This window comes from Gossypium arboreum, chromosome 11, assembly GCF_025698485.1.
Source record: "Gossypium arboreum isolate Shixiya-1 chromosome 11, ASM2569848v2, whole genome shotgun sequence".
In the NCBI taxonomy this organism is placed as follows: Eukaryota; Viridiplantae; Streptophyta; class Magnoliopsida; order Malvales; family Malvaceae; genus Gossypium; species Gossypium arboreum.
Genome location: NC_069080.1, coordinates 1,746,319 through 1,770,340, shown reverse-complemented (window position 1 = coordinate 1,770,340; position 24,022 = coordinate 1,746,319). Strand labels below are relative to the sequence as shown.

The 24,022-nt window shown below is 34.9% G+C and overlaps 3 protein-coding genes across 4 annotated transcripts; 1 reads left to right on the top strand and 2 right to left on the bottom strand.

The window, feature by feature from the left end:
* On the top strand, positions 1-2,212 carry LOC108456254 (short-chain dehydrogenase TIC 32 B, chloroplastic-like). Its single transcript, XM_017754853.2, has 8 exons — positions 1-326; positions 419-650; positions 845-924; positions 1,207-1,363; positions 1,510-1,591; positions 1,671-1,758; positions 1,845-1,891; positions 1,981-2,212. Exons 1-8 carry the CDS (start codon positions 203-205, stop codon positions 2,188-2,190), a joined length of 1,020 nt encoding a protein of 339 aa, XP_017610342.1. The 5' UTR covers positions 1-202; the 3' UTR covers positions 2,191-2,212.
* Positions 2,213-12,517: 10,305 nt separating this feature from the next.
* On the bottom strand, positions 12,518-16,461 carry LOC108456829 (luminal-binding protein 5). Its single transcript, XM_017755527.2, has 8 exons — positions 16,228-16,461; positions 15,091-15,358; positions 14,782-14,996; positions 14,443-14,685; positions 13,878-14,357; positions 13,636-13,790; positions 13,288-13,370; positions 12,518-13,193 (listed from the first exon to the last, which is right to left on the bottom strand). Exons 1-8 carry the CDS (start codon positions 16,283-16,285, stop codon positions 12,692-12,694), a joined length of 2,004 nt encoding a protein of 667 aa, XP_017611016.1. The 5' UTR covers positions 16,286-16,461; the 3' UTR covers positions 12,518-12,691.
* Positions 16,462-18,502: 2,041 nt separating this feature from the next.
* Positions 18,503-22,217, bottom strand: LOC108454276 (uncharacterized). Of its 2 annotated transcripts, none has more exons than XM_017752687.2 (8): positions 21,921-22,217; positions 20,537-21,678; positions 20,359-20,449; positions 20,103-20,260; positions 19,974-20,025; positions 19,793-19,872; positions 19,605-19,698; positions 18,503-19,522 (listed from the first exon to the last, which is right to left on the bottom strand). In XM_017752687.2, exons 2-8 carry the CDS (start codon positions 21,638-21,640, stop codon positions 19,458-19,460), a joined length of 1,644 nt encoding a protein of 547 aa, XP_017608176.1. In that variant the 5' UTR covers positions 21,641-21,678; positions 21,921-22,217; the 3' UTR covers positions 18,503-19,457. The 2 variants fall into 2 exon arrangements, with proteins under 2 accessions (XP_017608176.1, XP_017608175.1); XM_017752686.2 differs by having other exon boundaries at positions 18,503-19,503.
* Positions 22,218-24,022: the final 1,805 nt, after the last annotated feature.

The following is a 24,022-nucleotide window of genomic DNA, read 5'->3' as shown; positions in this document are numbered from 1 at the left end:
ATATATTTCTTTTACAAATTTGATACTCTCCACCAAATCTCCATTATAAAATTCCTCCACTTTCGATCTCTGTCGTGGTCAAACGGTTCCTGTCCAATAATTTACCTGATCTTTTTCTTTAAATACAAAATCAAACAAAAGCTAGCTCTTAAGTACTTTGATCATCTCTTAATAATTATATCCTACTTTTGGGTAGAAAAAAATGCTAGAAACCGTGAAGTACCTGATCGGTTCAAGAGGAGCAAGCGGGTTCGGCTCGAAATCCACGGCCGAGGAAGTTACTGAGACTTGCCCTGATCTCCGTTCTATCACTGCCATTATCACTGGTACGTAATTATATGAACCAATGATGTCGTACGTTGGCATTTGGCAATACCTTTCTTTTCTTTTTGGTTTTGATTGTGAGAGGTTGAAACAGGTGCGACGTCGGGGATCGGTGCCGAGACGGCTCGAGTGTTGGCGAAACGAGGGGCGAGATTGGTGATTCCAGCACGGAACCTTAAAGCTGCGGCGGAGGCTAAGGCGAGGATCGTTTCTGAGTTTCCTAACTCTGAGATCGTTATAATGGCTCTTGATTTGAGTTCACTCAGTTCGGTTCGAAAATTCGTGTTGGATTTTGAATCACTTGACTTGCCTCTCAATCTCCTCATGTAATAATCTCATAAACTCTTAGCTCCCTTATCAAAAAAAAAAAAAAATGAGAGAGACGAAAAAAGAAGTTCAATTTCGGTTACAACATGACATGAGTTAACTAACTAATTTCAGTTACAACGTGACATGAAACTTTAGCTTTAATGAAACAAGACAATGAACAGGCTTTGTTTTATTGGAAATATTATATCAGAAACAACGCTGGTAGGTTTGCGCATCACCATGCAATCTCTGAGGATGGAATAGAGATGACATTTGCCACTAATTATCTAGGTAAGTTTGCAATGTAATTGCTTCTTTTTTTCATGAGAATGCTTTAATTAAATATTAATCATATTTTTATATAGGTTAAGATATGCCAAAAGTTTTTATACTCTCTAAAAATTTAGAATTTAGTTTTTATATTTTTATTCACAGGAATTTAATCTCTTTACTTTTCAGATTTTTAGTTCATAAGGATTAAATTTTAAAATTTCAAAATATACAGGGACTTATAATATTTTAACATTTTATATATTCGATCAACTCTAACTTAACGTTAACAAAAACTTTTAGGTCACTTTTTATTGACAAAACTGTTACTAAACAAGATGATGGAGACTGCAAAACAAAGCGGCGTTCAAGGGAGAATCGTGAACGTGTCGTCAAGTATCAACGGTTGGTTTTCCGGCGATATGATCCGGTACCTAGGTCAGATATCCAGAAGCAAAAGGTGAGAGAACCGGAAAGAGAAAGCAATGAAACCGATATATATATAATATTAACAAGAGAATACAAGTAAATGATTGTTCAAGAAACAGTAATCAATTAATTAACAGTACGGCTGGTTTTCCATCATGTTTGTTTATTTGTGTTCAGTCAATACGATGCGACACTTGCTTATGCTCTATCGAAGCTGGCTAATGTTTTGCATACCAAGGAGCTTGCTCAGCGACTCAAGGTTGATGATCATGCTTCATTATTAAAACCCTAATGCATACATATATATTGAGGAATGGTTTCGTTTGGGCTGTTTGTAGGAAATGGGTGCCAACGTGACAGTGAACTGTGTTCATCCTGGGATTGTAAGAACCCGTCTTACCAGAGAACGTGAAGGCTTCATCACAGGTAAGGAACTATGGTACAAAATTCTCATACATAGATATACTTGTCTTTATGATTTTAATGTTTTGGTTACTGTATATTACCTGCAGATCTGTTTTTCATTTTAGCTTCAAAGCTGCTGAAGACAATCCCACAGGTAATAAATTAACATTACATATATATTTGAAGTAGAATATGGGAGATTTTTATAAGCCTTATGAATATATTGTTGTTGTCTTGTTGCAGGCAGCTTCCACTACATGTTACGTTGCAACACATCCAAGATTAGAGAACGTTAGTGGGAAATACTTTTCGGACTGTAATGAGACATGGACCTCAAAACTGGGTTCGGATTCCATTGAAGCTTCAAAGCTATGGACTGCCTCTGAAATCATGGTGTCTGAGATTAAAAAAGGGCTAGAAACATACACGAACAGACCAACCGAGAGAAAGTAATCATTACAAAGTTAAAAGACTATTAGAACCAAGTAGGATTATATATATTAAGTTTACTAAGGTTGTCAGCCTAGAGTCTAACTCATTGCTAAGTCTATCAACTCATTATTAACCTCAATCCTAAACCCACTAACATAATCGTGATAGAATCAAGTAGGATTACCGTCTTGTCAGAAAATGGAGCTGCCTGCGAAGGACCAACCGAAGGAGCAGGTGGAGGAACAAGCTCGGGAGGAGGAGGAACCTCATCATGATCTCCTCCACCATCTTCTTCCACAATCTCCGGACTGGTTTGGGCCTCATCATGATCTCATTCCACAATCTCCGAAACAAGAACATCCACCGGGTTGGGCATTATTGTTCTCTTTGTTGTCAACATACATTCCCCATAAAAATAGGTAGACCTAGGATAGTTACAGATATGCTATTTTTTTTTTAAAAAAAAAGTAAAAATAAGTTCAGTATAAGGTAAAAATGATATTTGAATTAAAAAAAATAAATTAAAGTTCATTATTCTTTACCTCCCGATATGGATATATTCTTCCAGGAAAAGAGAGTCCAATAACCATGTATAATAAGAGAAAAAGGATGAAATGCAGAGTAAAATGTCGGCCATCGTACATCTGAGCACCATAACTCCAAGAATATTGACCATGCCGATATTTCCACACCCTGTTTCATTTTTATCAAATAAAAATATAAGTTTAATTACAAAAGTTCAAATTCTAGTAATTGTTTTGAAAATTAAGCATATAAAACATGTATTTAAGGAAACATATTAATTAAATTGCATTAAAAAAAAATACAATAAACTAATATCCAAATGGAACTGCCAAGCAGATGAAGTTCTCTTTGAGACCAAAGCATATATGGCGGAGAGCATAGCGCTACTTCCACACATAAACAAGGAAGCTGAGAGAACCGGATAATTGTATCTGGTGCGCATCCAGTCCTGTTAAAAGCAAAATGAAAAACAAATAATCATGAGTATTGATATTTTATTGGTGTATAATTTTATTAGAACTAAAATATTTCATACCAATAAAACGCTGACTGTCGCATTGCAGAGACAACTACAATAGGCAAACACAATTCCTAAATGCTGTTTCGGAACTGGAAAAGTCGATGGTTTCACTTTGAGTTTTGGCAAGAAATTGATATCCGTGGACCAAAGATGGATTTCCGATCCAGCGTAGAAGTGAACTATCATGAGACCACTGATGCTAATGACGACGCCAACTATTTTTACCTTTCCAGTTATATTGGTTATAGTAAATCGGTCCATCCTAAAGATGTTATAATAAAATAATCAAAGCAAACATATCAACAAAAACTCATCACATCTTAAAACAATTAGGCAAATAAAAGCATATAAGGCCAGTCAAAGGGGCTTACTCCTAAAATATCATGCAATCAGCACTTACTCCTAAGGGGGATTTGTGATACTGTTGAGAAAATGGCTAGAAGCATTATATAGGGGTGTTCAAATGAAGAACGAGAGGTGCATTCGGTGAATTAGCAACAGGTTTGTCAACCTGTTGCTAATGGGGACTAGGATTATGGCATTTGCCTAATCAAAATAGATCATTTCTCCTCAATCTTGGCTTCAGTTTGTTGAGTATGTGTGTTTGTGTCCTTCGGGTGAGGTTTCTTTCCCTATTTATATGATACGGTTACTGTTAATGAACATGACATATCAGATAGATCCTCATATATGTAGACACGTATCCTATTCTAAGGATAATACGTGTCATTTGAGCCTGAGCTCACATGCATGGCAAGCTCAAGAGGGGCGGATATCACACGTGCTAACTATATGAGTTCACGAAGATGGCGAGTTGGATGAGTCGAATCAGTCAAAATAAAGACACGATATAACAATAATAAAATTCTAATTTGGATTGAGTGAATATGTAAATAAATAAATTATAATTTTTATTAATTAACAAGAATAATGTCAAAAGATATTGAAGGAAGGGAGATATGATTGGAAATATAACAACAGTGTTTGTGGGAGCATAGTTATGGCCTGCAACCCTAAATTCCACAAAACAAACATAAAATAAATAATTAAGTTTTAAGAAATACCAATTAAAATTAAAATTTAAAATACATACCCGAAAATTCCCTATAAAACACAGCATAGTGTTGAAAAATCAAATAAGGTAAGTGTTGAAAAGTCAAAAATGGTGGGAGGTGCAATTGGCACCGAAAGAAAAAAAAGTTGGCAAGTTGTTTAAAGTTGAAAGGGATAATTGCAATTTTGGTCCCTAATTTTTTTAGGCCATTTGCAAGTTAGTCCCTAAACCTCAACTATAAATAGGCCTAACCATTTCTCATTTCAACCATCCCAACCAATCTTTCTCTCTTAGTTTTCTCTCTTCTCCCATTTGAGAATTCTTAAAGAATTCTATTTGTTCGTAATATTTTGGAGATAGTAAAGTTATCATCTGGTGTTAGTGCCCGAGGACGTAGGTATAATTTACCGAACCTCGTTAAAATTCTTGTGTTCTTTCTTGTCCTATTTTTCTTTCAATATTTGAGGGTATAATAGTAGTATTTAATTGTCCTATTAAATTACGATAGAAGGAATATTCTGACTAAGGAAAGACTTGGTATTTAAGAGATCCTTGTGATCCACCTCTCTTCCCTGGGAATTGAACTTTGTGTGATTTTTTAGTACAATAATTTACACGCTTCTGACCCTATTGAAACAACAAGTGGTATCAAGAGTCGAAGGTTAATCGTAGTATGCTCTGTGGTTGCAGTTTAAACTGATCTTCCACATCAGAAAAGGTTTCCTTAAGTATATTGAAAGATTATGGAGAAAACGGTCGGTGTAGGAGCTTCAACATCGTCCATATGGACAAGACCGACAATTGCAAATGCAAGATTGGCCGTGGAGATCTTTGATGGCACGGGCCATTTTGGTATGTGGCAAAGTGAGGTTCTAGATGCCCTTTTTCAGCAGGGTCTAGACGTTGCCATTGATGAAGAGAAACCAGATGATGTACAGGAGAAAGATTGGAAGGCGATCAATCGGTTGGCATGTGGCACAATTTGATCATGCCTTTCTCGAGAGCAGAGGTATGCTTTTTCAAAGGAGACTTCTACAAATAAGTTGTGGGTGGCACTTGAAGAAAATTTTTTGAAGAAAAACAGTCAAAATAAGCTCCACTTGAAGAAAAGACTGTTTCGCTTCACATACGTCCCAAGTACCACAATGAATGATCACATCACCAAATTTAATCAGTTAGTCACTGATTTGCTGAATATGGATGAGACATTCAAAGATGAAGATTTGGCTTTGATGCTGTTGGGGTCACTTCCTGAGGAGTTTGAGTTCCTAGAAACTACTCTACTTCATGGCAAGAGTGATATATCTCTGAGCGAAGTCTGTGCGGCCTTATACAGTTATGAACAGAGAAAGAAGGACAAACAGAAAAACTCAATCAGAGATACAGAAGCTTTAGTAGTCCGAGGTCGTTCATACACTCGGAAGAAAACTTAAAAGGGGAGATCAAAGTCAAAGTCCAGGCTCGGGAAAGATGAATGTGCCTTTTGTCATGAGAAAGGCCACTGGAAGAAAAATTGTCCAAAGCTGAAGAATAAGGGAAAAGTCTGCTGTAGATGCTTGTGTTGTAAAGCATGATACCGGTGACTCGAACTATCATGGTTGCATCATCATCGTCGTTCCATTCGGATGAGTGGATATTGGATTCGGGTTGTACCTATCATATGTCCCTAACCGGAGTGGTTCTCGATTTAGTTGAGCTAAATGGAGGAGTTGTTTATATGGGCAATGACAATGCTCAGAAAAGCTGTTGGGATAGGTTCAATCCAATTAAAGAATCAAGATGGATCAACCGAGTTCTAACGATGTTGATGCGTGCCCGCCCGCTTTGTAGAAAAATCTCATCTCATTGGGAGCCTTAGAATCCAATGGTTCAGTTGTTACTATGAGAGATGGGGTTTTGAAAGTGACATCTGGCGCACTTGTGATATTGAAGGGCATCAAGAAAAATAACTTGTATTACTACCAAGGTAGTACAGTTATTGGAGCGATCATTGCAGACTTCCAAAAATAAAGACTTGGACTCAATGCGGTTGTGGTATATGAAGTTGGGACATGCAATGAAAAATCCTTGCAAATTCGCAAAGCAAGGATTGTTGAAAGGTGCAAAGGCTTGCAAATTAAAATTTTGCGAGCATTGTGTTCGGGAAAGCAAAAGAGAGTGAAATTAAGACGCTATCCATAATACAAAAGGTATTTTGGAATATGTTCACTCGAGATGTGTGGGGCCTTCCAAAACACTTTCGTTGGGAGGAAAACACTACTTTGTTACTTTTGTTGATGACTTTTCCAGAAGAGTTTGGGTGTATACCATGAAAACTAAAGATGAAGTGCTTGGAGTTTTTCTTAAATGGAAAACTATGATCGAAAACCGACCGGCAAGAAAATCAAGCGGCTTAGGACGGACAATGGAGGGAATATAAAGTGATCCGTTCTTGATGTGTGCCAAGAGTATGGTATTGTTCGACACTTCACGCTTAGGGATACACCACAGCAGAATGGAGTGGCAGAGCGTATGAATCGAACATTCTTGGAGAAAGTTCGATGTATGTTGTCCAATCTTTGGGTTGGGCAAGCAATTTTGGTGAGGTGTGACATACTGCCGCCATCTTGTTAATCGTTTGCCATCATCTGCATTAGAAAGAAAAACTCCTATGGAGGTATGGTCGGAAAACCGCTCATGATTATGATTCCTTACATGTGTTTGGATCCACCGCATATTACCATGTGAAGGAGTCAAAGTTAGATCCGAGGGCAAAGAAAGCTCTCTTTATGGGAATCACTTACGGGTGAAGGGATTTCGTCTTTGGTGCTTAAGCACAAAGAAAATGATCTGTAGCAGAGATGTTACCTTTGATGAATCGCCACATTGAAAAAGGTAGCGAGATGAAGATATTCAGACAAGCGATACTCCACAAGGTGGAGTGTACTCCAAAACAGTGGAGTTTGAGCGGATGGGGATTTGCCAGTTAATAAGTCTAATTCTCCACCACAATGGAGGAATTAGAGGTTGAAGAGGTTCGACCCAAGAACCATTAAGTACACGAAACCGATTGCGGTTGCAAGGCCAAGGAGAAAAATTCGTAAACCCGCCGATTCTTGATATGGTGGCCTCGCCTTCCCGTTGTTGATGATGATATTCTATCACTTATCAAGAAGCAATGCAAAGCTTAGAAAGTGATAAATGGAAAACGCCATGGATGAAGAAATGCAATCTCTCTGAAGAACAATACTTGGGAGTTGGCGCAATTACCGAAAGGTAAAAGGGCAATCGGATGCAAGTGGGTATTCGCAAAGAAAGATGGATCTCCTAGCAAGAAAGATGTTCGCTACAAGGCAAGGTTGGTAGCTAAAGGCTACGCTTCGAAGGAGGAATTGACTACAATGATGTATTTTCCCTGTTGTGAAGCATTCCTCCATTAGAATTTTGTTGGCCTTGGTAGCACAGTTGAATTTGGAGCTAGCTCAACTTGATGTTAAGACGGCTTTCTTGCATGGTGAGTTAGAAGAGAGATCTATATGACTCAGCCAAGGATACACAGATCTGGTGGTAGAAATTGGGTTTGTAAGTTGAACAAATCGCTATATGGATTGAAGCAATCCCGAGGCGATGGTACAAGCGATTTGATAGCTTTATGAAAAGCGAAGTACACAAGAAGCAAATATGACAATTGTGTGTATTTGCGAAGTTGCATGACGGATCTTTCATTTATCTACTCTTGTATGTTGATGATATGTTAATCGCTCAAGAGCCAAAAAGAGATAGATAAGTGAAGGCTCAATTGAATCAAGAGTTCGAGATGAAAGATCTAGGTGAGGCCAAGAAGATTCTCGGCATGGAGATAAGTAGAGATAGAGAGAGGCAAGCTTTGTTTGAATCGAAGCAATATCTGAAAAAGGTATTACAATGTTTTGGTGTAAATGAAAACACTAAACATGTAAGTACCCCACTTGCTTCTCATTTGAAACTTAGTGCTCAATTATCTCCGAAAACTGAAGAAGAAAGAGAATATATGGAAAAAGTCCCATATGCTAATGCAGTTGGGAGTTTGATGTATCTTGATGGTGTGTCTGTGACCGACATTTCACAAGCTATTGGAGTTGTGAGCAGGTATATGCATGATCCTGGAAAAGGACATTGGCAAGCTGTGAAATGGATTCTACGGTATCTTCGAAAAACCGTAGATGTTGGTTTAGTTTTTGAGCAGGATGAAGCACTTGGTCAGTTTGTAGTTGGATATGTTGATTCCGACTTTCTTTGGTGATTTAGATAAACGTCGTTCAACTACGGGGTATCTGTTTACTCTTGCTAAAGCCCCAGTGAGTTGGAAGTCTACCTTACGATCTCTGATGGTCGTGTCTACTACTGAGGCGTAATATATGGCGATTCTGAGAAGTCATTAAGGAGGCTATTTGGCTTAATGGATTGTTGAAAGACTTGGGAGTTGTTCAAAGTCACATTAGTCTATATTGTGACAGTCAGAGCGCTATTCATTTAGCGAAAAATCAAGTCTATCATTCAAGAACCAAGCATATTGACGTAAGATATCACTTTGTGCGGGAAGTCTTTGAAAAAGGAAAAATTCTACTTCAGAAGATTCCGACAGCAGATAATCCCGCAGATATGATGACCAAGGTGGTAACAACAATCAAGTTTAATCATTGTTTGAACTCGATTAACATCCTGAGAATTTGAGCACCTTCAGGTGTATGGCGCTCGAGAGGCATTTGAAGGCACTACAAAAGATAGCTTTATCGAATTTGGAGAGTTGAAGGAAATGTGTGAAGATGTGATTATCCTAATCAAATCTTCAAGGTGGAGATTGTTGAAAAATCAAATAAGGTAAGTGTTGAAAAGTCAAAATGGTGGGAGGTGCAATTGGCACCGAAAGAAAAAAAGTTGGCAAGTTGTTTAAAGTTGAAAGGGATAATTGCAATTTTGGTCCCTAATTTTTTAGGCCATTTGCAAGTTAGTCCCTAAACCTCAACTATAAATAGGCCTAACCATTTCTCATTTCAACCATCCCAACCAATCTTTCTCTCTTAGTTTTCTCTCTTCTCCCATTTGAGAATTCTTAAAGAATTCTATTTGTTCGTAATATTTTGGAGATAGTAAAGTTATCATCCGGTGTTAGTGCCCGAGGACGTAGGTATAATTTACGAACCTCGTTAAAATTCTTGTGTTCTTTCTTGTCCTATTTTTCTTTCAATATTTGAGGGTATAATAGTAGTATTTAATTGTCCTATTAAATTACGATAGAAGGAATATTCGACTAAGGAAAGACTTGGTATTTAAGAGATCCTTGTGATCCACCTCTCTTCCCTGGGAATTGAACTTTGTGTGATTTTTTAGTACAATAATTTACACGCTTCTGACCCTATTGAAACAACACATAGTTGCCTCTGCAATGCGACAGTCTGCGTTTTATTGGTATGAAATATTTTAGTTTTAATAAAATTATACATCAATAAAATATCAGTGCTCATGATTATTTGTTTTTCATTTTGCTTTTAATAGGACCGGATTCGCACTAGATACAACTATCCGATTCTTTCAACTTCCTTGCTTATGTGTGGTAATAGCGCTATACTCTCCACTATATGTGCCTTGATCTCAAACAGAACTTCATCTGCTTGGGAGTTTCATTTGGATATTAGTTTATTGTACATCTTTTTTATCGGTAAATACAATGTAATTAATATGTTTCTTTTTAAATACAATATGTTTTATAAGCTTAATTTTTAAAACAATTACTAGAATTTCAACTTTTGTAATTAAACTTATATTTTTATTTGATAAAAATGAAACAGGGTGTGGGAATTTCGGCATGGTCAACATTCTTGGAGGTATGGTGCTCAAACGTACTAGGGCCGGCATTTTACTCTGCATTTCATCCTTTTTCACTTATTATTACATGGTTATTGGACTCTCTTTTCTTGGAAGAATATGTCGATAAACTTTATATTTTTTGAACTCAAATATCATTTGTACTTTATACTTAACTTATTTTTCCTTTTTTTTTTCTTAAATTTAATAGCATCATATAGGTGGATCTGTAACTATCATAGGGGTCTGCCTATTTTTATGGGGAATGTATGTTGACAACAACCAGAACAATAATGCCCAACCCGGTACGGGCATGATGGATGTTCCTGTTGATTAGACTCAAACCAGTCCGGAGATTGTGGAGGAAGATGGTGGAGGAGATCATGATGAGGTTCCTCCTCATCTCGAGCTTGTTCCTCCACCTACTCCTTCGGTTGGTCCTTCATAGGCTGCTCCAGTCACCTTGGAAGAAGCTGCCCAAGAAACTGAATGACGAAGTTGACCCCTTGGAGGAGACACGGAGAAAAACACGCAATCGAATTTGGCCCCTGTTTGCAGTGAAAATAATTGTAAAATTATTTCCAAACGCAATCGAATGAACGCAGATATTTATAATAATAATAATTGTTAGGTTAAATAGGTTAAAACACTGTGCGTAAATATTTAAATCACATAGTGTTTGTCAAAATCGTTTTAAAATAGTTTTATATTGAGTCTATACCATCGGATCAAGGATAGAGATATTACAATAAAACTTTTTTTTTTCCTTTTTATTATAATAAAAGTCAACAAATAAAGTTTAAGAGAAATCTAGTTGGTTCAATAATGTAGAGCAATTGGAAACATAGAAATAATTGAAATGGAGGGTCATGAGATAAAAGTTAGCGGTTTGCTGCTCTATGTAGCTAAAATTACAGGCTATAGTAGAATATATTAATTAAGAGGGGTTTTTTTTTTTTATTGGGGCTACTAAAACAGGTAATAAATTTAGTAACTGGTGTAGTAGTTGTATTGTGCTCGTAGTATAAGTTTGTGTTATAATAGTGTTTAAAGCATTCGTATATAATTTATTTTACATGTAGTTATGTGGTGTTTTCGCATGAAAGTATTTGAATAACCATAATCAGCATTAAAATTTAAATATCGATTTACAATAATTTTATAAAAAAATTTATTTTAGCTCTTCATTTAATTTTTTATCTCTTTTAGTCCTTGAATTTAATATTTGTCAAATCACCCCAAAATGGATGGAAAAGTTAACATTTGACAAACAATGCAAGTTTAAAATATAAAAATTAAATCTTAAATGTGGGCATAGTATAGACACCAAATTTGAAACTTAACCATTGTTATATGATCCATAGAAAAAATATGATGTCATACCACTTTGCCACGTTTGTAGTCTCTTTTTCTTTTCCCAAGACGTGTATACATAGTTGAAAGAAATCACCCTTAATCTTCCAACTACAATGGATATGATAGTAAAATAATAAAATAATTATCATGTATAAGTATGTAAATTATTTGGACTAATTAGTGGCATTGTAAAAGTAAAGAACTAAATTATGTAAAATTAAAATATAAAGATTAAATACCAAATGTGAACATAATAGAGAAATCAAAATTGTAATTTCACCATTATCTTGTAAGGACTAAAAGGGGAAATCATGTTATTAGTTAGTCAAAATAATTAGCATGGTTAATAATTTTGGTAGCTAATGTGGATTTTTATAAAGACACTTATTCTAACCCATGATGCTAAAATAATTTTTTGTTAGAATTATTTTATGTTTAAAAAATTTCACATCAAAATAGGATCAAATTATTGTAAAAATTCAAATATAACAATTAAATCTTAATTTTAGGTCCAGTAGAGGAAAAAAAGATATTTGATCAATTTTTTGTAAAATACAAAGAAGGAAAAGAAAAGAGATTGAAATGTGTTAAAGTAGAGGGACCAAAAGTGATATTTAACCAATATTGTATATTAGAGTTGATCTTAAAATTTAAGTGTTGGTTCCATCTTCAATTTATGAACATGCTTTTTGGACAAAATCTTAAAATGCAATGGACCAAAATAGACAATACTTCAACCATAACATTTAATATTAAAACCTGTTTTGAGCTGCTAAAATTGATCTTGAAAAATAAGTATTTGTGAGTTTCACTACACCTTTTTAATTAATTTGTGAGGCATACAGATTAAGTATTAACTTAATTGAAAAGAGTATTAGAACATTTTTGTTAAGACAATGTGGATTATTGAATTCAAAGTGTCCAAAACCTTATTTGAAGAATTCAAAGTGTCCAACAACTGCATCGATGGAATTTGCAACTTTTTATTGAATTTTCCTACAAGTTTGAAAACAAAAGTAATGATTGATTGGATGCGTGAATCGAAGTGTGTTTCTAATGACAACGAAAGATACTTCAAAATGAATATATTCGCCCCCAAATAAAAAAAGCGAATGATGGTGGAAGTTTTTTTTTTTTGTCCCATTTAAAATACTACCAAAATTAGTACAGTATTATCTCATTTCACTAAACACTTAACAGTATCAATCTTTTTTCCGTGGCAGCAGCCATCGAAGATGTTTGTTTTAGAGTTCATCATGTGAATCATCCTCTTCTTCATTTGATGCAGCACCGCCGGGCCCTCCACCAGATCTTTGATATACAGCCGTGATGATAGGATTGCAAACAGCCTCAACTTCTTTGAGTTTCTCCTCAAAGTCTTCCTTTTCGGCATTCTGGTTGTCATCCAGCCACTCGAGGGCTTCTTTCGCAGCCGTTTCAACTTTCTCCTTCTCATCGGATTCGAGCTTGTCAGCAAGCTTATCCTTGTCATTAATCTGGTTTTTCATGTTGTAAACGTAAGTCTCGAGGCTGTTGCGAGCATCGATCTTTTCCTTAACCTTCTTGTCCTCCTCTGCGAATTCTTCGGCCTCACGAACCATTCTCTCGATCTCCTCCTGGCTCAAACGACCCTTGTCGTTGGTGATTGTGATTTTCTCTGATTTACCTGTGCCTTTGTCTTCAGCCTTGACATTTAAGATACCGTTTGCATCGACCTCAAATGTAACTTCGATTTGAGGTGTTCCCCTGAGAATTGAGAGATCAAACAATATGAGTCAGAAAATTCAGGCGAAGATCTGAAGAAAACATGAAAGTGAGTTGATGGAAAAGAGGAGCAAACCTTGGAGCTGGAGGAATTCCGGTAAGATCAAACTTCCCAAGCAACCTACAATCCTTTGTCATACTCCTTTCACCTTCAAAGACCTGATATCAAACCACAAATATTCAAATAAGGTTCAAATTATGTTTCATACTCTTCGCTTTTTTAGGTATTTGTATATGACAATCATATCCGATACATATTGGGAAGTAGGTATTCAGATACGATCCTTCGTTATATAGGTTCAAAATATCCCAATATAGGTTCAAAATATCCCGATTCTTAGCATTAGAAAAGAAATCCAAGTCTCATGCCTTCTAATGGCAGACAGGCATTTCTAAGTTTCAATTATGAACCAGTAAAATGTACCTGAATGGAGACAATGGTTTGCTGATCCTGATAAGTGGTGAAAACTTGCGACTTCTTGGTTGGGATAACGGTGTTCCTGGGAATCAACTTGGTCATTACCCCACCAACAGTCTCGATACCGAGGGTAAGAGGAGCCACATCAAGAAGAAGAATATCTGTACATAGATTCAGTTAGAACAATTTACATCAGCTATAGTCTCGTGTAGTTGTGATAGAGAAAGTTGCAGGAGATGAAAACGTACCTTTGGTTTCATCACCACCCTCTCCACTCAAGATGCCTCCTTGTACTGCAGCACCATAAGCAACTGCTTCATCCGGGTTAACACCCTTGTTGGGCTCCTTTCCATCAAAATAGTCCTTGAGGAGCTGTTGAACCTTGGGAATTCTAGTGCTTCCACCTACTAGAACAATCTCATCGATTTGGCGCTTCTCCAAACCAGCATCTTCCATTGCTTTCTTCACAGGTCCCATGGTCTTTCTGAACAGATCATTGTTCAACTCCTCAAAGCGAGCCCTGGTCAGTGGCTCAGAGAAATCAATACCATCAAAAAGTGATTCAATCTCTACTCGGACCTGGTGCTGGCTGCTGAGAGCTCTCTTGGCACGCTCAGCTTCCCTCCTAAGCTTCCCAAGAGCCTTGTTATCCTTGCTGATGTCCTTTCCATGCTTTTTCTTAATCAGTTTAATGAAGTAGTCCATAACCCTATGGTCAAAATCCTCACCTGCAAGAAAAATTACCATAAGCAAAATCCATAGCATAAAACATTTTCTCAAAAACCTAAAAGCAAAACTAAGAATGATGCTTACCTCCCAAATGAGTGTCTCCATTTGTGGAAAGAACCTCGAATACACCATTGTCAATTGTCAAGATACTGACATCAAATGTTCCACCACCAAGGTCAAAGACAAGAATGTTTTTCTCACCACCCTTCTTGTCCAAACCATAGGCAATGGCAGCTGCAGTTGGTTCGTTGATAATTCTGGCCACATTGAGCCCAGCAATAACGCCAGCATCCTTGGTGGCTTGTCTCTGGGCATCATTGAAGTACGCTGCAAATCGAACAGAGAGATCATTTGAGCATCATAAAGCATCAGACAACAGAATATTTTTCCAACTGAGAACTCTGTTTCTTATAAAGCACTAACCAGGAACAGTGACCACTGCATCCTTGATTTTCTTCCCGAGGAAAGCTTCAGCTGTTTCCTTCATCTTAGTCAGAACCATAGCACTGATCTCCTCAGGACTGAAGACCTTGGTCTCTCCATCCTTAATCTTTACTTGAATATAAGGCTTTCCATCCTTGTTCACAATCTTATACGGAACAAGTTTCATGTCCTTCTGGACCTCCTTATCATCAAACCTGCATAGAAAAAATATGCAAAATTAGCATTAAAGCCCAATCTAACCCTAAAGCCTAACTCAAGGAACGTAAGAAGAATGTAAATGTAAAGTACTTTCTGCCGATGAGTCTTTTGACATCAAAGATGGTTCTCTCTGCGTTAACAGCTGCCTGGTTCTTTGCGGCCTCACCAATCAGCCTCTCACTGTCGGTGAAAGCCACCCAAGATGGTGTAATACGGTTACCTTGGTCATTGGCTATGATTTCAACATGACCATTCTTGTAAACACCAACACAAGAATAAGTTGTGCCAAGATCAATCCCAATTACTGTCCCCAATTTCGTGGCTTCCTCCTTTGCAATTGAGATTGCAAAGAGACATCCTGATTTAAAAGCTCACACAATGTTATTACTTGATACCAATAAAGGCCCTTAGGATAACTATTTACATCAATTTTAACTGCAATTATGATGTTCACCCACATAATTAAAAGTAAATTATCTATTGAATCAGAAATTAATACACATGTACTGGAAAAAAAAAAAGGAAACCAAATCACAGAAAAAAATGTCTTCCAAGGCAAAAAAGATACTATTTGCAGCTTTTTTTTTTTTTACATATGTGCATCCAACTGGAAGAAGATCTCATTTCTTAACCAACAAATCTACTTTTGGTATAATTTTATAAAATGGTTACTCCACGTAGCGATTTGTCAATGATAATAATTAAACGATTCTTATAAAAAAGACATAATCATAAGAAATAATATAAGTTGCACATAGAGATAAAACGGAACTCCAACGAACTTTCAAGAACATTCTTGTGCAAAAAATTAACAATTCGAAGTTAAGATACTGCATCGCAAATGAAAAACAAAATAGAGTGAAACACAAGATTTTTGTATTAATTAGTTCTAGCGTCATTTTAGATAAAAGCTTTAATCAAACGAATTAGCTAGTCATTCATTCTATAAATCCAGAGCTTACTAGTACTCGAAAAATCAATGCAGAAAAATCAAACGATATGAGATGGATATAACTCTCATTCACGATCTAATGAATCACCAGAACTGTAGAACATGAATCAGATCCAAACATGCAGCAATTTAAGCGCAGTAAAATCATCAAAAACAGAATTAGATATACTTCATTTCCTCTCCAACATAAAAAAAACGATTCATAGATCATGAAATCACATGGAAACAAGCGGATCTAGCAAAAAAAAAAAGAGCAAGAACAGCAGAGCACTCACCGAACAGAACTATCGCTAGAACCACCAAAGAGCCGCGTGCTCTCCACGAGCCAGCCATCGCGAGTCCTAAACTACTGTATCTCTCTTCGAAGAAGTCTCTTGGAGCTATTTCCACTATAAATCGCTGAATCGTTAAAATGAACTTTGAGGACCGATACTCCTTTCCTTTTACAGTGAGACGTGGTTGGAGCCATTTTTTATATTTGGAGTGTCCGAATCTAACGTTGCTTTCAGATGGGGGCTACAAATGAGAGAACATGTCATAGGTGCTGGCGTGGACCAATAACATTTCCTATTTGCATTGTTTGAGCCAATCAAATTAGATCTTGTGTTGGGGATATCCTGGCCGTTTATTTTGGTTATATAAATAAGACGACTATTGACCAGTAGATCGGCAATTGAACTCAAAACGCACGATTGTTGACTCGTTTTGGGCCAGCCCAAACCCACAAATGTCGTCCATTAACATTGATGAGTCAAATACTGAAACCGGTAAATATCAAAATTATATATCAACTTTGGTTCAGTATGTAATATTATACATAAATTTTAATTTTTTATAATTTTATATATTAATTTCTATTTAATTTTATAAATCACTACTAATATTATTTAATTAGTATAATTTTATGTAAATATATTATATACACAAATAATTATGTTAATTCAATATGAAAATAAAAGTATGTATTTATTTCTTTAAATATATACAATTGAATCAAAATCAAAGTTTTATATATATATATGAACCACAATTTAAATTTCATGTATATAATTGTACTAAATCAAAATTCATGTATTAAATTACATATTGGACCAAAGTTCATATATAAATTTGATATTTATCACTTCTTGAAATAAAATCATGAATGGTGGAATAGCAAAATATAACCACAGTGGATCAAAGTTCGTGACGAATGAGCACAGAACATCTCATGGAGCTAACTTATTAAATGGGGTTTATTTATCCACTTAAACCGATTCAAGAAAATTAAGACTAGTTTAGTAAATATAAAAACAATCTCAAGTAATTTTAACGAATATATAAAATAATATTTCAAAAATCTACTATTATAAATTTTTATTTCAAAATAATTTAAAAATATTATTTATTTAAATTTAGTCTGATATCAATTATCATGTTTTTAATATAAAACTTTTGAATAATTTTAAGAAATAAAAATATAATTTAACTAATACAACAATTAAACTCGTGTATTGTATGGGATAAAAGTTAATTTAAATTGCATATTCCAATATATAGATGGATATTTAATTTTTTGGATTTAAATATTAAATATTCAAATTTTAAAATTATTGTCCATGGTAAATATGTGGATAAGAATCATGTGATTGTTGAACCTTAATGGAGTATCTTCGGACCAACTAACATGCTCTATGGGCTTAAATGATGGGAGAGAAACATGTGTCTTCTTTTTTGGGCTAGAAGAGAAACATATATCTAAGGTAAGGTAAATTCACAGAGCAATCATGTATATAGAGAGAATGTCAACAGATTAAACTAGAGACTGTTGCTGTGAATTAACACTTTTGAGTAAGTGACGAAGTTAGGGGTTGATAGGGTTTTGATTCCATTAAAATGGGCTTGTTTATAATTTATAAAATTTTAAATTAATATTAATAAATTTATATTTTAGTCCTTCAAAAATAATAAAAATTTAATTTTATCCTTTAAAAATTATAAAATATAAATTATTAAAATAATAAAATTACATTTTTATTATCGTAAAATTATATAACTTAATTTCCCCTTTCCAATATATATTTTTTTACTTCACCTCTACTTTGAGTCAAAATAGACAAATACCTTATCTTTATGGGTTGATGTGGACTGATAACCTGGCTTAACAATTAAGCGCATGGCTTGAGCAATGTTCATCCTAAAGAATTGAAAGACTCTAGAGTCCATTCCTAGTTTCCTACTAGTTTGTGAAAAAAAAAATATTAAATCATTATTTAAGACTTGAACTTAGTAATAATTCTTATATCGAGACTTGAACTTTCTTTTAGTTTAAGTCTCTGAATCTAGTAATTATTCTTATATTGAAACCTAAATTAGATAATTATTTCCACATTAGAAATTGAATATTTTTTTGCCAAAGTTAGTACCTGAATTTGGCCTATCTTGAGGCTTGAACTTAATAATTATTCTTACATTAAAGCTTGAACTTTAAGATTTTCAAAAGAATATCAAGGATTAGCTTAGACAAAAAAAAGTTAAAACATTCAAGGACTAATTTGAACATAAAAAAAGTTATTTAATCCAAAAAAGACAATAACTTGCAGCCGTTTTAGACTTGAAATTATTAATGGTTGCACTGTCTGACCTCAAAGGTCTTTGAAAATCTGCTAAACTCTCCAAAAACAAAACTAATTATAATTTATATACATACAAAATAGGACCTCCATTAACATATAATTTGGAGCTGACGAAACAAATCAAAGAATCAGTATATAAATTGACATCTATATGGTGTGATCCATAAACAAAAATCTATTACGGGTCAAGGGCTCAAAGCCTACATGCAGTTGAAGACCCATTTTAACCTATTATATGTTTACTCGAATTCAAAAATGAGTGTTCAAAGACATGAATGTGTTTAACACCAGCCGCACCGTTATACCTATATTCGTATGTGTTGTGTTGCTGTAAGGGATGGAGAGGTTCTTATACTCGAATCGGTAACCCGTAATTGAGGTAGGTTCGAATGCGTCCATCAAAGCTTGCAGTGACAATCACAAGACCCCATTTGTGAGAACTTAACATACTTTGATATGCACTCTTAAGAACTTTTAACTCGAATTTCCACAAGTCGGAGGTTATTGCGGCCGGACTCGTGTTGAGAAGTGTCTCTTCAGGCCAAGTTGCAGACCCCCTTGTCAAAGACTCCATCAGAACGCGTTTTAGAGAGAAACCATTAGGGGAAGCATGGGGAGCGAGTTGTTCTAGCTCCACCTTGGGATTTAGTTGTTTTTTCCCGTTTGTAAGGCTGTTTTCCTGCATATTGTCATTTGATTCAGAAGACATGAGCATTCCGGGATCGGTTTTGATGCCACACCAAGGTATAGCAATCGACACATTGTGGGAGAAGAAACTCTCGCGAGACGAAATGTTCTTCGCTTTCGAACAGTTCTTCTCTGGGTTAGTGTAATTCCATATGTAGACATTAGAAACCTCGCTGGCCGAGATGATTTGTTTCCCGTCTTGGCTAAAAGTTGCAGAAATCTGACTCGTTGCAATACGAAATCCAGGTGCTGAGAGATATGAAATAAGCTTAAATCATGGAAATGCCAAGATCAGAATGGCAGACATTCATGGAACGATAATTAGAGGAACGGTAGAGTCAAACACTCACCTTTTAGTTTGTATACAATATCTCTTCCAGACAAGACACGGACAAGTGAATCCGCTGAAGTAATGATCACTTTGCTTGGATCACAAGGAGAGAACTAAAATTTGAACAACAAAACACGAGGTCACTTGTAAGAAGATGTAATAAAGAAGAAACAAACAAAAGAGTTAATAAGGATTAGATGTAACCACCTCAAATCCAGTTATCTTTTTTCCAGGTAACTTCTTTTTGCTTTGTAAGTATATCGGCACATCGATTTGAAGTCTATTACCTGACAAACAATACGCACGATTCAGAGATTCAACCCGAAAATACCAGCAAAAAAAGGGCTAATGGTGCAGAGCTGTCTTGCAAATTTAGAAACGACCATACCTATGATATCATAAAAACGGCAGTTTCCAGTCATCGAGCCAACAATTCCTCCCTACAATAATCAAACAAAGAGGTTTAGTAACAAAAATTCATTAGATTTCCGGGGACAACACAAGATTTACGACTAACCTTTCCGTCAGGACGATAACATACAGCAGTGACTATATCCCTTACATCAGTATAATCAATAACTCGACAATGAAGAACTTCCCAAATACGAACTTTTCCATCAATCGAACCGCTTATGAAATAATTATCGTCCATAGGGTTGAAGGCAACAGAAGTCACTACGTAGACAATAACAGTAACACATACATTAATGTCATGCAACCCGGAAGAAGATAAATGAGTTTGCCAAACAAGACATGTAATAAAAATGTCATACCATAATTGTTATGAGAAAAAACCCTCAAGCATCGATCGGATCCGACTTGCCATAGACGAACGGTTTTATCGACAGAGGATGACAACAGAAACTACAACAAAGAACATATGATTTGTCAAGAATAAAAACACCTATTATCGGAATCTAACAGGTAATATGAAAAATCTAGGAACTTTACCCCTTTCTTAGACCACGAAAGAGCCAATATTTCGCCACTGTGTCCCTGAAATTCGTGCACCGGCTTCTCAAAAATTCGGAAGACCTTGGGTGGGAAAATGACACAAGTTGAATCCGATAATCTCCCCAACTTCTTAATTTTATCAATATGGTGTTTATCCATATTGAGAGGCGTCAGTTGGGAAAGATGATTCATTCTAAAGTAGAGACACGAAGAATCAAGGTTTTGTATGTTGAATCCATCTAAATTCTCGTCCTCAATGATCTTCCATATACGAACGATACAATCTTCACCTGCAGTTGCTAGAAACTTCCCGTCGAGACTGAACTTCATTGTTGAGATGGACCCTTCGTGTGCTAAAAATTCTTGCCCACAATAAAGGGAAGACAACTCCTTGGAATGCTTGTTACATGGATGAACTTGAACTCTTTTCATCCTGTCCCCTAATACGGAATCATAATCACTCTGCTTCGATCCAACTTGAACATGTCTATCAACAACATGGGCAATGGCACCTAATTTACTAAACCAACTCTTTTTTACCTTCATTTGTGGATCAATTTGTGGCCTTCCCTTGAGCTTTCCACGCAAGTGCAGATCGAGCTGAGGAGATGATGGCATAGGGGACGTCTTGAACTCTAGAGAACTAACAGATTTACTTGAACAACTCTTCTCTATCACAACTAATTCCATTTGATCATCCAAATTCTTATCTTGATGTGTAAAATGATTTGGCATTGGAAACATTTCAACTGGTTCTTGACCATCATTGGACTGGTTCGATAAAACACCATCTTTAAGAGCTAATGTACTCAACGCCACCTCACTATCTTGTGAGACTTCGAGAGCATCCCTACATGGACCACCAGGTTCCTCGCCGGTAAATGAACTCCGAAAAATACTTAGACCCATCCATGTCCAGAATCTATGGCGACGCTTATTAACACTTTCTGGGAACACAGACCAGAACTTGTACTGATCAAAATTGTCTGAAAAACCGTTGACTTGGCCAAAATCAGGACTAGAACAACATTCATCGGAATAAACTGAACGGCTATCAAAGAATTGATCATCATCTTCCTCTTCTTCAAAATAATTTCCCATAATTAGTTTTTTTGGTTATTCTTTCAATCCATGAAATCCTGAAACATTAGTTACACAAATTTTCAGAAAAAAATTTTAAATCATGAAAAACCAATTAACAAACTTCTAAGAAGAATAATAAAGGGACAGATCTTTGCGGCAAATTTTCAAACACTATGAAGAAAAAAGATGAAGACTTTAAAAACATTCTAAAATGAAACTATTACATGACCATGAAACAAAACAACAAACAGATATCGGGAAGCCCTATATTTATATATATATTTAGTGATTTACTCACCTGGGTCACCACGAAATGTTGGACAAACCCAGAATTCCACGGATTTTTCACCTCCCTGTTTTCTTTGCGTCTCCCAGAAGAAAAAAAAACTTCCAATTCTAAAAGTACAGAAGTGTGTATATATAATACACACTATATAATTAATATGCCTCGAAATTGGCGTTAACGCGAAGGAGAAGAAGATGCGAAGTCCTAAAGCTTTGATAGATAGACGGTGGTTGGTTTCTCTGAATCTGTATCTGTCAATGTCTGCCTTTCTTTTTTTTCTTTCTCTTTATATAATAGTTATGATTTCTGTGGGTTGAAATCGAATAATTTAAAGGTAAACTGCATGCGAGTAATTAAACTAATAACCTCAATTTCGAAAAATTATAAAATAATAATTAAGTTATTTTAAAAAATATTTCTGCATATTAAATTAATTTTTAAATAGTTCGATTAGTGAGATCAAGTAATGATTCAACAATCGGTAGTATCATCAATGAGTAGAAAAATATGCTTTAAATCTAAGTCTATCTGATGCGTAGTGTCAAAAATTGGAAAAAAAAATCATTTCGATTTTAGTTCACAAATACGTGATTTAAGGCAATGCAATGGAGAAATACAACAGTAATTTTAATAGCTTAGTAAGTTGAAAGAAAATGTTTGAATAGTTTAATAACTATTTTATAATTTTTGAAGTTAAATGATTAAAATATAAATTTATTAATAATTTAGTGACTTTAAATGCAATTTCTCCATAATTTAATTACTGCTAAGCTAAAAGGTAAAATTGTTTTGTTTGTTTGTTGGGCACTTTCGTATCTCTTACATTTGCCTTTTGTCTTGTCTCTATTCCACCCACGACTTTAGTTTAACTGTTCTTGTCTTCTTTTATTTTCATTTTCGTCCAAACAGCTTGCTTTCATTGATTTAAAAGAAAGGTAAATATATTTGTTTTTATTTAAGGTTGGCTTCAAAATTGAATTAAACTTTTATGTTCCGCTTGAATTTTTTATTTAAATTCGTTCTTGAATTTAACCATTGATATGAAAATAATTCTCAAGTTTAAAGATTATTACTAAAATTCATGGCATAACGTAACAACTGTAACTTAGTTCAGATCCAAGAATAATTATTAAGTTGAAGGATTAATTTAAACAAAAAAAATTAAATTTTAATGTGAGGATAATTATTAAGTTCAGAGACTAACTTGAAAAAAATCAAACTTTAATATAAGAGTAACTCTTAAATTCAGACCCCAAAAATAATTTAACCCTTCAATATTTATTTCTTTTAGTTCTAATTGGTACTCAAATTTTATTTTTTCATGTATTATAATCCAATTTTTCAACTCTATTAAAATTAGACGATGTAGATTAATCAAGTTGTTATACTTTGTAGGTACATTAACTAATGGCACGATATGTGTGGTGTATGTATGAATTTATAGTCCACGTCATTTAATTTCAATAAAAATTATAAAAATGAATAGGAAAAACCCAAAATCGATATTAATCTAAAAAATATAAATATGAATTTAAATATTAAAATCAAAGAGAGGAAGTGTTTTTTTTTTTAAATTGTCAAACTAAGTCATTGGCATTATAACGCCTCCTCGCCTAGAAAATAACGCCATTTGGATGCGTCGTTGTCCTTTTAAGTTGACCAGCTAATTGCCATTAATCGAAGCGTTCAATTTGTATGTTTATTTGGTATTTATGTATTCTATTTATATTTTATTTTTTGAAGACTGTTTTTGAAGAATTATTTATATTTTATCAAATTAGACATTTTATAATTTTAAAAATTCTGATTATTGATATTTCAACATAAATTCTCATACATTTATTTTTCTTTACGTGCCAACTGTTTTGATTTTTGTTTTGAATTTTTTTTTTCCAATATTTCCTTTCCCAGCGATGGCTAATTGGTCGTGACCCCATCTTCAAATTGATGAACTTCCTAAACATAGGAAAAAAAGTTTAATTCTGTGTAGAATTAGCTTACTTTTATTAACAAACTAATTAATAACTTCTTTTTTAAAATTAACTCTTAATCTACTTGTTGATTAATCCCATTATGTAAGCACATGTACTTTTAAATATTATGATTAATTGAAT